Here is a 12,420-nt window from a genome sequence, read left to right as displayed (position 1 = left end):
AGTACTAAAACTTAAATCACTCACAATGCCACACACACTCGTAGTGGTAGATTTCGACAACTGGATTTCCAAGTAGGTCAAATACTTCCCACCTTATAGAACTGATGTGTGGAATGTTACTGGTTCCAGACAAGCCTTCAGGAGGCCTTGACCAAGGTTTTCTCTTTACTATGGTACCTCCAGTCTCATTCCACAGAGGCCCCGCCTTCTGTGAGCTGTGGAACCTGCTCTACAGCCATCAGCATATCCATAGGTACTGAATACCAGGGGCACTCAAATAAATTTTCAAGCCTTCAGAAGCAGATTGGAACTCCTGGGTGAGCAGGTACAGAGTTCTGTGCAACCTAATGAATCTATTTTTGTCACACACACACACACACACACACACACACACACACACACACAGGTTCTATTGCTGTTCCTCTAGGTAATCCAGCCTAATACAGTTTGTGGTGTTGAACTTTTCTTTTTATGCCCTTTGGTCATTTGTGTACATATACACATACACATATAAAGATATATACATGTATGTACATACACACATACATGCATGCATGCATCTATTCAGGGCTTTTTATCAATTGTCAGTTTAGGTTTTTTATTGTTATGGTGTGCACTTAGTTACATGTACATTTTTTACATGTACACATTTTGATATTATCTCTTACAAGATACATGGTCTGGAAGTATTCCCTCCTAGTCTAGACGCTGTCAGGACGCCTGGCTCATTATTCCTTTACTACCAGGCACAAATGAAAGCTATGTCGACCTCAAACCATCCCTAACATCCAAAGCCACCTCTGTAATTTCAAATAATGTTGAGGCAACAATGTCACCTGTCAGTTTCCTCCCTTGTGTGTTTTCTGATACCAAAAGAGAATGCCTGAAACGAGTCATTTGTGAACAAATGGCATTTTGGGGGGCTCATGTACAGGAGCCTGGGAATACAGAGCTTGGGTGGCGGCCTCTAGTGGGGCTGATGCTGCTTCCAGCACAGTGAAGGATGCAAACACAAGAGGGCCGAGGCAGAAGACACAGAGCCTCACTTCACAGCAATGCTCTCTTGATCAATTTCCCGGTTTCCGTCTCCTCCATCAACCAGAGCGATAGTACAAGAGGCTCAGAGCCTCAGAAACGAAAGGAAGAAAAGCAGGATTGGATGCCATCACTTTAAACCATCGGGGCCAAAAACAGGAGGAAGGAGGAAAGGGCACTCGGATGCATGGGAAAGTGCCTCAGCTCAGGGGCATCCAGGTGACCTTGCTTCTGCATGGTGGGCATCAGTGGCTCTGCATTTCTTCAGGATGTCAGCAGAGGACTCAAGAATGCATGCTGCCAAGACAGATTTGATTGGTGCTCACTGACTCCTCTCCAGGGTCGCTGGTGCAGCCTCGCGCATGCCAGGCCATCTCATCTTTTTTTTTTTTTAATTTTATATAGGCCATCTCATCTTAGGGAAGCATCTCAAGAGGTACTGCTACCATCCAGTCCGCCTGGAGGCACTCCCCACCGCACCCATGCCTCCCCACACCCCACCCCGCTTGCTGGTCCACCCTCCTTCCCCACAGCCACTGTGCTACGGGTTTGGCATTGGTGCCTCTAGCAGCTGATTCCACAGGCTTATTTGGACCACAGCTGTCCATCCTAGTTCGGCAAACACGATCTAACTTCACAGCTGCAATACTGCCATGCTGTGGTGAAGCTGTGTGAGCACAACTGAAGCCAGGGTTCTGTTGGGTCCTGGAAGAGATGAGAATTGTGTGGTTTGCTATGGTTTGGTTTGGATGAGGCTGACCAGCTGATGCTACACTGTGATGGGCTTTTCATGATGAGTTTTGTCATAGCCTTCCTCTTTAACTGGATTTGGGTTTCTCTGTCTGTTTTGCCTGACCATCTATGTGCAGGAAGATATGGGACCACCTCACCGTCTGATCTTCTTATAATCAGGTGGCTCCTGATTGGCAGGTTTCCCAACTGTCCTATGGATACCTTCATGGTCAGTTCTGGCTCCGATGGTGTTTGGATTTTAGGTTTCTCCTGTTTCTCAGAGGTTAGCCTGCTCTGTAAAAGCTCAGAAGAGATGCTTTCTTTTTCCAGTGTGAACTTTTAGCTTCTTTATCAAAAATCAGGTGTCCATAGGTGTGTGGATTTATGTCCATGTCTTCAATTCTATCCGGTTGAGCAACCTGTCTGTTTTAATGCCAATACCATGTGGTTTTTACTGTTAGATCTCTGTAGTACAGCTTGAAATCAGAGATCACCATGCCTCCTACCTCCATAAGTTCCTTTACTGCACAGGATTGTTTTTGCCAACCTGGTTGTTTTGTTTTTCCATATGAAGTAAAGAGCTGTTCTTTGGAGGTATGAAGAGAATGCCATCCTCTATAACCAGGCAAGGCTTCCAGTCTAGGGGCAGGGGCACCAAGCTAGTAAAGAAGCCTTCAACCAACAAACCATTTGTCCCACCTGAAAGATGTGCTCACAGAGACTGAAGAGACCATCCTGGAGCTGTGTAGGCCTGATCTACATCCTCTGCATACACACTATGGTTGTGTGCGTGGCCTTGTGGAAGGGACTCTGAAGGTTGGGGGTCGGGTGTCTGACTCATTTGCCTGCTTTTAAGACCCCTTTCCTCTTATTGGGGCGCCCCATCCAGCCTTGATATGGGGGTATGTGCATAGTCGTGCACTAACTTGATACACCATCTTTGGTTGAGAACCCTGGGAGGCCTGCTTGTTTCTGAAGGAGAACCCAGGAGGAGTGGACCTGGAGGAGAAGGGGAGATTGTGGGGTGGACTTGGAGGAGAGACGGAAGAGGATAGGGCATTTGGGATCATGTATGAGAGAAGACTTGTAGCAAGAGTTCTAATAAATGTTATTAATAAAAACCCAGAGTCAGATATCACAGTAAATGCTGAAAGGTCAGAGAAGTAAAGGAGACAGCCACAAGAGAGATCTCTCTCACCTCTACTGAATCCTCAGACCAAAGCTGCAATCCTGTCCCTTTGAATCCTCAGACTGAAGGCAATGAGCTCCTGTCTCCTCCCGCCTTATATTCCTCTCGAGGCCCAGACATATCACCCCTGCCTCCACCTCCATAGTGCTGGGATTAAAGGCATATGACCCCAAGTGCTGGGATTAAAGGCAGAAGCCACTGTTGCTGGGCTCTGTTTCTCTTTGAGACTGGATCAGTCTTGTGTGGTCCAGGCTGACCTTGAACTCACAGAGATCCATCTGCCTCTGCCTCCCCAATGCTGGGATTAAAGGTGTGTGCCACCACTGCCCGGTGTTGATGGCTGACTAGTGTGGCTAGTGCCTCACACTGATCTTCGGGCAAACATTTTGTTGGATCACAAACAAAATATCACCACCAAGACTAAATAAATAAATGAACACTCAAACAAATATATAAATACAAAAGTTCAGAGGAGGCAAGAAGCATGCTCAGATCACCAGGATGAGAGTTGCCTTGCTTTATTCACGATATTTCCAGCAAAAGACCTTCCTGTGTTACTGAATTCCTCTCAAGAAGCCAGGGAACATGTGCAGAAAGGGTTTCAAGATGCAGCTCCGGGGAATAGTCACCTTCTTAAAATGCTAAAATGCTGTTGCCAGAGATCATTTCTCTATGCATGCACTGACAGTTTTCCTGGTTAATGGAAATCATCTGGTCATGATTTAAAAAAAATAAAAAAGCTTCTTGCAGCCAAGTCTGCACTACATCATCATATGATGCCTTAAATATTGTTTCCTTTTCTTTCTTATGTTTTCTTTTTTGGCAGTCATTTCAAGGATCAACAAACAGGTTCAGGGTGTCAGTAGGAATCAATCTTGATTTACCTATCCCCCCAAATAAATTTAAGCGTAACTATTTTAGTGTATGATATGTGTAAAGGCTAATTATTTTACAGGGGTTTCATTGAGAGTCACAGTTTTTGTCATGACTGCACGTATGCAGAAAATGCATGGTTCCCATTAATAATCAATGAGGAAATATACTGCTCATTGATATTGAGTGTAAAGATATGAATGCAAAACTATAGTGCCAAATTGCTTCAAAATCGTGGTCAAAAGGTATATTATTTACATTCCAAATTTAAAATACTTTCGAGTTTGGTGGTGTAGAAGAGGGACTTCTAAAACCATAATCAGCATGTAAGTTGAAAGCACAACTGAAATGTGATTCCTGACACCACATGATTAGAGTTTCACAGGACTAGATCCTGGGAGCAAAGGGAGGATGCGGTTGGAGCCTCTGTGACAACCCTGCCATAGGGCACTAACAGCGTTGACAATGTGTTACTAGTACTCTATGTGTTATAAGATGGAATGCTATGCTTTCTGCCCAAATCCCAAATCACTCTCCTTGCATGGTAAAGACTGAAGTGACATGCCATGGGACAGGGAAAAGTCCTCTTTGGAGGTTGTACTACACAAGCTCAAGTTGGTAAGCCAGTGAACGGGTTGCATCTTTGACAAAGGTGCCTTAAAAACAGGCAATAAAATTGTTAGCTAGCTTAGTGCTCGAGAAAAGAAAGCACTGTTCCCAAACGTCGGGCTTACATTGTTTAAAGAGTCAGCCTGAAACTCTACCAGGGAATTCTTGCAGCTGATAAACACCTTCAGCAAAGTGGCAGGCTACAAGATCAACTCAAGAAAATCAGTAGCCCTACTATATACAGACAATAAAAGGGCTGAGAAAGAAATCAGAAACATCACACTTTACAATTGCCACAAACAACATAAAATACCTGGGGGTAACGCTAACGAAACAAGTGAAAGACCTGTATCGCAAGAACTTTGAGTCTTTAAAGAAAGAAATTAAAGAAGACAACAGGAAATGAAAAGATCTCCCATGATCTTCGATAGGTAGATTCAACGTAGTAAAAATGGCAATCCTGCCAAAAGAAATCTACAGATTCAATGCAATCCCTATCAAAACACCAGCATAATTTTTCACTGACCTCGAAAGGACAATCCTCAACTTTATATGGAAAAACAAAAAACCCAGGATAACCAAGACAACACTGCTCAACAAAGCAATGTCTGGAAGCATCACCATCCCTGACTTCAAGCTCTATTATAGAGCTACAGTCCTGAAAACAGCTTGGTGTTGGCACAAAAATAGACAGGTAGACTAATGGAATCGAATTGAAAACCCCGAGATTAATCCACAAACCTATGAACAGCTGATTTTCTACAAAGAATCTAAAATTATACAATGGAAAAAAGATAGCATCTTCAACAAATGGTGCTGGAATAGCTGGATGCTGGTATGTAGAAGAATGCGGATAGATCCATGTCTATCGCCATGCACAAAACTTGAGTCCAAATGGATCAAAGACCTCAACATAAATCCAGTGACACTGAACCTCTTAGAAGAGAAAGTGTGCGGTACCCTTGAATGAGTTGGTACTGGAGACTCTTTCCTGAACATAACATCAGTAGCACACACACTGGGATCGACAATTAATAGATGGGACCTCCTGAAACTGAAAAGCTTTTGTAAGACAAAGGACACAGTCAGCAAGACAAAAAGGCACCCACAGATTGGGAAAAGATATTCACTAACCCCACATCTGATAGAGGACTGATCTCCAAAATTTACAAATAACTCCAGAAGCAAGTCTCCAAAACACCAAAGGATCCAATTAAAAAGTGGGGGACTGAACTAAATAGAGAACTCTCAGTTGAGGAGTCTAAAATGGCTGAGAGACACTTGAGAAAGTGCTCAACATCACTAGCCATTAGGGAAATGCAAGTCAAAACAACTCTGAGATATCATCTTACTCCAGTCAGAATGGCGAAAATCAAAAACACCAGTGACAGCTTGTGCGGGAGAAAGAGGAACACTCCTCCACTGCTGGTGGGAGTGCCAACTAGTAGAGCCACTATGGAAATCAGTAGGGAGATTCCTTGGGAAAATGCATCTGAGTCTACCACAAGACCCAGCAATTCCACTCTTAGGCATATACCCAAAAGCTGCTCATTCACACAACAAGGATGTCTGTTCCTCTATGTTCATAGCAGCATTATATGTAATAGGTAGATCCTGGGAGCAACCTAGATGCCCCACAACTGAAGAGTGGATAGAGAAAATGTGGTACATTTACACAATGGAGTACTACTCAGAGGAGAGAAACAATGGAATCTTGAAACTTGCAGGCAAATGGATGGCACTAGACGAAACCATCCTGAGTGAGGTAACCTAGACACAAAAAGACAAACATGGTATGTACTCACTCATATATGGATTTTACATATGGATTAGGGGAGTGTCAGCCTACAATCCCAGTGCCAGTGAGTCTGGGAAACAAGGAGGTTCACAAGAGAGATGCATGACACCCCAGAGAAGGTGGAATGAGGCAAGATCTCATGAGCAGATCGGGGGAGAGGAGAGGGAACCAAGAAAAAGAGAGGGGGAAAAGAGGAGGAGAGAAGAAGGCATGGGGGAGCAGTAAGTTTGAGTCGAGGTAAGAATAGAGGAGAGCAGGATGAGAGATACCGTAATAGATCAACTCATTATAGGCTTAAGGAGAGAGCTGACACTAGTGAGATCTCCAGAGATCTACAAGGATAACACCGACTGGCAAACTAAACAATAGTGGAGAGACTACACGTTGATGACTACCATATATGCCATCCTAGAACCTCCATCCAGGGACTAGTGGAAGCAGAGACAGATACCCACAGCTAAACACTGAACTGAACTCCTGGAACCTAATGACCGAGATGGAGGAGTGATGAGCAAAGGGGTCAAGACCATGATGGTGAAAGCCACAAAGACAGCTGACCGGATAAGGGGGAGCTCTTGAATCCCAGACTGATGGCTGAGAGGCCAACATGAGACTGATCCAGACTCCATGAATGTAGTGAAAGGGAGGAGGCCACAGAAATCACTGGGGCCTTGGGTAGTAAATCAGTGTTCACCATGGTTTATGAGTGAGCTTTGGGAGCCCATTCCAAATAGAGGGATGCTCTCTCAGCCTGGGCACATGGGGAAGGGCCTAGTTCCTGCCCAGGATGAAATGACAGACTTTAGAGATGCTCCCCAAGGAGGGCTTCACCCTCCCTGGGGAATGATGTGGGGATTGTGTGGGGGGGCTGCGGCGCTGACGGAGGGACAAGGGAGGAGGGGTGGGAGGGGGAGCTGGATCTGACATGTGAAACATTCACGTTGGTAATTTAAATAAAAACATGTATTGAGAAAAAATAGAACTATCCTTAACATAAAAAAGAGTCAGCCTGTACTTCTCAATGCTTTACAACAATGAAACTTTATTTGTGCCCACACACAGACACTAGATGCAGGTGATGCATCCTGACGTATCTAAATATATGGCTCATATAGGATCCTTCAACTATGCAGACAATAAAGAGACAAAAATTGCTGCCATCGTTATGGACTCAGAACATTGTGAACAGACACTTCATATCATGTTGCACAGTTCAGCTTTGATGACACAAAGAAAGATCCACATCTTACGAAGGAAAACAATCAACAAACAACGGGAAACAATGCAAGGTCCAGAATACACCACCACAGTTAAGTCATTCCCTACCTCAAGATAAGATTTTGAGATCCCACAACGTGCCTCCAGTCTTAAGAAAATCAAATAAGCAGTTCGGACAGGAGCTACTTGCTAATTCAGAAACAGGCAGTCCTTGACAGGCCAACTTCACAGCTCTCTTAGGGCTAGAGTGGGGCACCGTCAAGATGTCCAGTTGTCATTTGGTGAGGCAGAGTATGTAGGCTGGGGTGACATCCAGAGGCAGGACAGCTGCAGTCTTCACTCCCCATCAGGTCCTGCAGAAAGAAACAAAAGGCAAAGTCAGATCACAAATATATCGCTGCCTGGTTCTCTGGTCATAACGCTGTGGACCAAACGGTCTAAGATTTCCACTGGGACCAATGAACAGGTCTGTTCCTACCTGAATTCCCTCACTCAGTAGTGGTGCCACCATCACTCCCTGCCACAGGTCCCTTTTGGTCAAGACCAAGATCTCTGAATGAGATCCTTGCTTTGGCAAAGATCCTGCATTTCACCCCTGGCCCCAGAGTTCACGGCATGGCTTACATCGCCCAGCAAGATAGACTCTGTGAGAAGCAAGCTCTCTGGCCTCATGTGGCATCATCTGTTCCAGGATATCTACCAAGAGGCTTCCCATCCACTCACACAGTGCTATGCACTGGCCATTTTTTCCTCAGAGGCCTTCCCTTCCAGCCTCCCTGGCTATGAAATTCTCCTCTGCAGTCACATATGCCTTCCTCAATGGAAATGTGTTTTCTGGCAAAAGTCAACACGGGAAGGCATCCATGTTCCATGTCTACATGGAAACTGTCTCATGACAATCCCCTCCATTCCAGACCCTCATTCCCTGTGCATATCCTCCTAAGCCTCCTCAGGCTGCAGAAAAGTGGGACACAACTGTGGGCTGGGAGTCATTCTTCCCTGTCCTGTTCCTTCCACTTCATATGCTGCCTGCACTCCAGAAAGAACCTGGCACCATGAAGGCCTCCCAGTTTTCTTGACTTCAGGGTGCTGGCCCTGTGCTGTTGAGCCAAAAACTTGATAAGCAAAGATCTGCTGAGTAGACTCTGGGTACCACTTCTCAATCAGACTGAAGAGCTTGAGGCTCAGCCCTTCAAGTCCATGAAACCACCGATTCTAGCTACCAGCATCTGGGCGCTAGCCCTCCAGTGTCCACACCCTATCCACCCCTACGTTCCTCATTCAAGGGGCCAGCTACCTGGTGTGCTGAACTTCTTCTCCCAGGCCTGAGGGGAGTTTTGCAGAATCAGGAGAGCCTCAGCAGCATCCAGTACCTTCTGCCTATCCACCTCAGCAGAGAGGGCTCCCTGGTTGGAGCCATCTGGGAGCTGGGTGTAGACTTCAGAGACCAGGTTGGAGGTGTCAGGGCGCTCTGTGTAGACTTCAGGGCCCTGGCTGGAGGCATCAGGGAGCTGGATGCAGACTTCGTGGCCCTGGTTGGAGGCATCAGGGAGCTGGGTGCAGATTTCAGGGCCCTGGTTGGGAGTATCGTTGATCTGGGTGGAGGTGACAAGAGGCTGGTTGGCATTGTCAGGGCCCTGGAAACAGATGCTTCTGGGGACCTGCAAAGGAGGAGATATGAGAGAGTGAATTCGGGCAAGGCACCTCCCTGACCACAATGGACCCTTCAGCCTCCATTCTTTTCCACCAGACATTCGTCTCTATGAGCTTCTCCTCCATCCATGTACAAAGCCCATCCCTTCCAAGGACTTCGACCCCACTCCACTCATTTACCAGGACCTGTGCAGGCAGCACAGTAGGGGCAGTGTTGATGCAGGGCTGCAGGACCACATTAGAGAGCCTGAGAGCAAGCAGAGAAGCCAGGAGGTTAAACTCTATGGATGACAGCTACCATGAGTACACATGGAAAGCCAGGGACTCTGCAAGTTCAGGCTGGGGGAATGTGAATGGCTGTGGACATTAGGACAAATGACACTAGTCCACTGGGCCTGGGATTGATCCTTCCTCTCCCTGCTTGGCCTGTTTTCACTCCAACCTCTTTCCATGATCATCCCCAAGACACGACTTTTTTGTGTGAACGCTTTCCTTCCCAGGTACACTGAAGATGACCAAGACCTGTTCTGATCTGCACAGTACCAGGAAAGATTGGAGTATGGTCCTCTTCAGAGACTGGCTTTTGCCTCCATTTTGCCCACTCCCCACCCGTCAAGAAGGATACGCCAAGCTCGTCTAGCAGACGCATCCTCTGCTGGCCTGGAACATATTCCTGGGCCTCTCTGGCCCTTCCAATTATGCCTTCAGATTTCAGCAGAACCTTCTCTCATGTCTGTTCACTTCAGTGTGGATGAGCAATCTCAACACATTGAAGGCCCTGCTGGCTGTATGTATCGAGGTTGTCCCCTTCAATGCTACCGTGTAGAATACTTTTCCAAGCATGTCTACAGGGAGTGAGCGGCTCAGAAAGATACTTTCCCAAGCATGTCATAGAGGAAATTCTAATTCTGGGAGGACCCTGTCTTGAAAGTTAGCCTGAAATGTAGCTCTGTCATTCTGCTATAGTTTTTGGTCCCTCCCTCCATCCCTCCTTCCATCCCTTCATCCCTCCATCCTTACATCCATCAATCCATCCCTTTCTCCATTCTTCCCTCCCTCTCCTCTTGCTCCATGTCTTCCTCCCCCTCCTGTTACTTCTCCTTCTTCTCTCTGCTCCTACCCTATAGCACCAAGCACGTGTTTGACAGAGAACCATAAGCCACTGCTGGCTCCATGGTCTTTGTTGTACTCACAAGCAGGGTATAGTCACGGGACGGAAAGGATCCCATGACAAAGCAATCATCATTTGAGGAGTCAAAATCACCGGAGTACAGTTGATAGGTATAAATGCTGTGGGCCACTGTAGCACCACAGGCACCTGGGAGATTTCCTGCAAGGACAGATATCCATGCACAAGATCAGGTCTGACCACCAAGATAGAAGCGATGGGGATGTTTTAAAATGGTGACAGCCATGGGGGAATGGCAGAGCTCTCAAGACCTTGGTGACAGTTACAGAGAATGGCAGAGCTCTCAAGACCTTGGTGACCAACCACACAGTCTCACCTTTTTGGTCTTTCCTATAATTGAGGATACTGAGGCCCAAAGAGAAGTTATTTTCCCAAGTTCACAATGCATGCGCAGGACAGGATTGGTGCTAGAACCTTACAGTTTAGGGCACAGTTGAAGTTGTCTGGACAATGACTGTGGGGTGTAGCCTCCCCTGTAGCAACTTATGTCCTTACCTGTAGAGGCACGGTGTTAGGCCGCACTTCAGGCTGGTAAATGACACTCTGTTGCTCATCTGGAAAAGACCACGCAGAGATTGGCCAAGCCTCCCTTCCCTCCATATTCTTCTGAAAGCACCTCCCTCACATATGAGGACTCATGTCACCATCAGTCTTTTCAATGCCCCACCCACAATGTCTCTCCTTTCTGTAGATGCCTGGTACTTGGCACAGATAGGACCCCTTTTATACACCCAGGTTAAGGTCTGGGGAGTGTTTGCCCAAGGTCAAGTGACAATTCTGTGGCATGACTGGTGACAGTATCATATAGGATTACTGCTGCCAAACTGAGACCGCCCCTCCCTGGCCAGAGACACTCACCCGTGCCTCCTGATGTGGTGGCACGCTGATCAGCCTTCATCTGAGAGTTGGGGTCTGCAGCCATTGTCCTGTTCAGGTGTCAAGTGAGATGCCTCTTTCTTTGTGTTCACTGACCTTCACCACAGAATTCACGGCAGGCAAGGCTCCACCAGACTGCCTGAAGTAGGGAGATGGAAAGAGTCATGTTAGTCACACATACAGGCGGCCTGACCTCAACCCTAGAGATAGTACACTTCTGAGAAGGTGTACTTGCTGGTCTGGAAGAGGCAGAAATGTGTTTCAACCCCGATTTGTTCTGGTGGTATGGGTGTGGCACGATCAGAGCAAACTACAGGTTCTCTGGGACCAAGTTTGACTGCCCTCTTTGGTGATCTTCTCCCGTAACCAGCGTTAAGTTGAAGTCACAAGTCCAGCAGAAAACGGAATGGCCTTCACGTTCTGTGTTCCATGGCTCTGGGGTTAGGGGAGGCCACCAGAATTCCTACCCCCACATAATTCTATGTCTGGTGCCTAGAATCTTCCTGTCCTCCACTCTGTTCATTGCTGGGACCAACTTTCCCTCCCTTCTTTTCACCATGGTTTTTGTTTTAACCTTGGTCTCACTTGGTCACTCTGAATCTCCACCACACAAGTCCCTCTCCCACATTGACTTCCCTTGACATCCTGCTCTCCTAAGCCACACAGAAGACTGATCATGACTTTGCTGATCACCATCACTGATGCCTGCCCACGCTCATTCTCATTCACACACACACACACATATCTTTGCACACACCCATTCACACACACTCATTCACATTCACACACACCTGCACACACCCATTCCTCAAATTTGCACACACCCATTCACATTCACACCCACATTTGTACACACACACACACACACAGTGTTTGAGGCAGAGACAGGTGCCCTTGTATCTTCTTCAGCAATCACCACTCTCTGTTCTGCTGCTTTATCTTTGCCCTGCCAAATCCAACTGCTTCCTGACTTATGGGTCAACAATTGTTTCCCTAAAGTCCTAAGTTGAACTTGACTTCTGACTGTCCACATGGAAGTGACGAACTTGATCATTAGCTCAAGGGACACCATATGTTTCCCTCCTCCCTGGTTATGGTTTATCATCAAGCCCCAATTTAATCTTAATAATTCTTTTGATCCCCTTGGAAATCATTGCACACATGCTCCTCATGAAATCATCTTCTTCGCAAGCCAACTTGGCTGACTCCTGCCTGAAATCCCACTGCACGGGATGCTCAGGCAGGAGG

At 46.6% G+C, this 12,420-nt stretch overlaps 2 protein-coding genes across 4 annotated transcripts in view; both read right to left on the bottom strand.

The window, feature by feature from the left end:
- The window catches only part of LOC101838463, a 28,136-nt gene extending 20,453 nt beyond the window's left edge, over positions 1 to 7,683 (bottom strand). Inside the window, exon 1 of the mRNA XM_040744283.1 lies at positions 7,563 to 7,683. The gene's annotated coding sequence lies outside the window, so the exon portion shown is untranslated. The remainder of the gene's footprint in view (positions 1 to 7,562) is intronic.
- On the bottom strand, positions 7,259 to 12,420 carry LOC106023203. Of its 3 annotated transcripts, none has more exons than XM_040744285.1 (6): positions 11,155 to 12,420; positions 10,792 to 10,850; positions 10,301 to 10,437; positions 9,288 to 9,354; positions 8,752 to 9,115; positions 7,259 to 7,807 (listed from the first exon to the last, which is right to left on the bottom strand). In XM_040744285.1, exons 1-6 carry the CDS (start codon positions 11,216 to 11,218, stop codon positions 7,791 to 7,793), a joined length of 708 nt encoding a protein of 235 aa, XP_040600219.1. In that variant the 5' UTR covers positions 11,219 to 12,420; the 3' UTR covers positions 7,259 to 7,790. The 3 variants fall into 3 exon arrangements, with proteins under 3 accessions (XP_040600219.1, XP_040600218.1, XP_040600220.1); XM_040744284.1 differs by having other exon boundaries at positions 8,828 to 9,115; XM_040744286.1 differs by lacking the exon at positions 9,288 to 9,354 and having other exon boundaries at positions 7,684 to 7,807.

The sequence above is a fragment of the Mesocricetus auratus genome, unplaced genomic scaffold, assembly GCF_017639785.1.
Source record: "Mesocricetus auratus isolate SY011 unplaced genomic scaffold, BCM_Maur_2.0 Super-Scaffold_100003, whole genome shotgun sequence".
NCBI classification, from domain to species: domain Eukaryota; kingdom Metazoa; phylum Chordata; class Mammalia; order Rodentia; family Cricetidae; genus Mesocricetus; species Mesocricetus auratus.
Note: the sequence above shows the minus strand (reverse complement) of the source record. Positions and strands in the feature narration are given on the sequence as shown.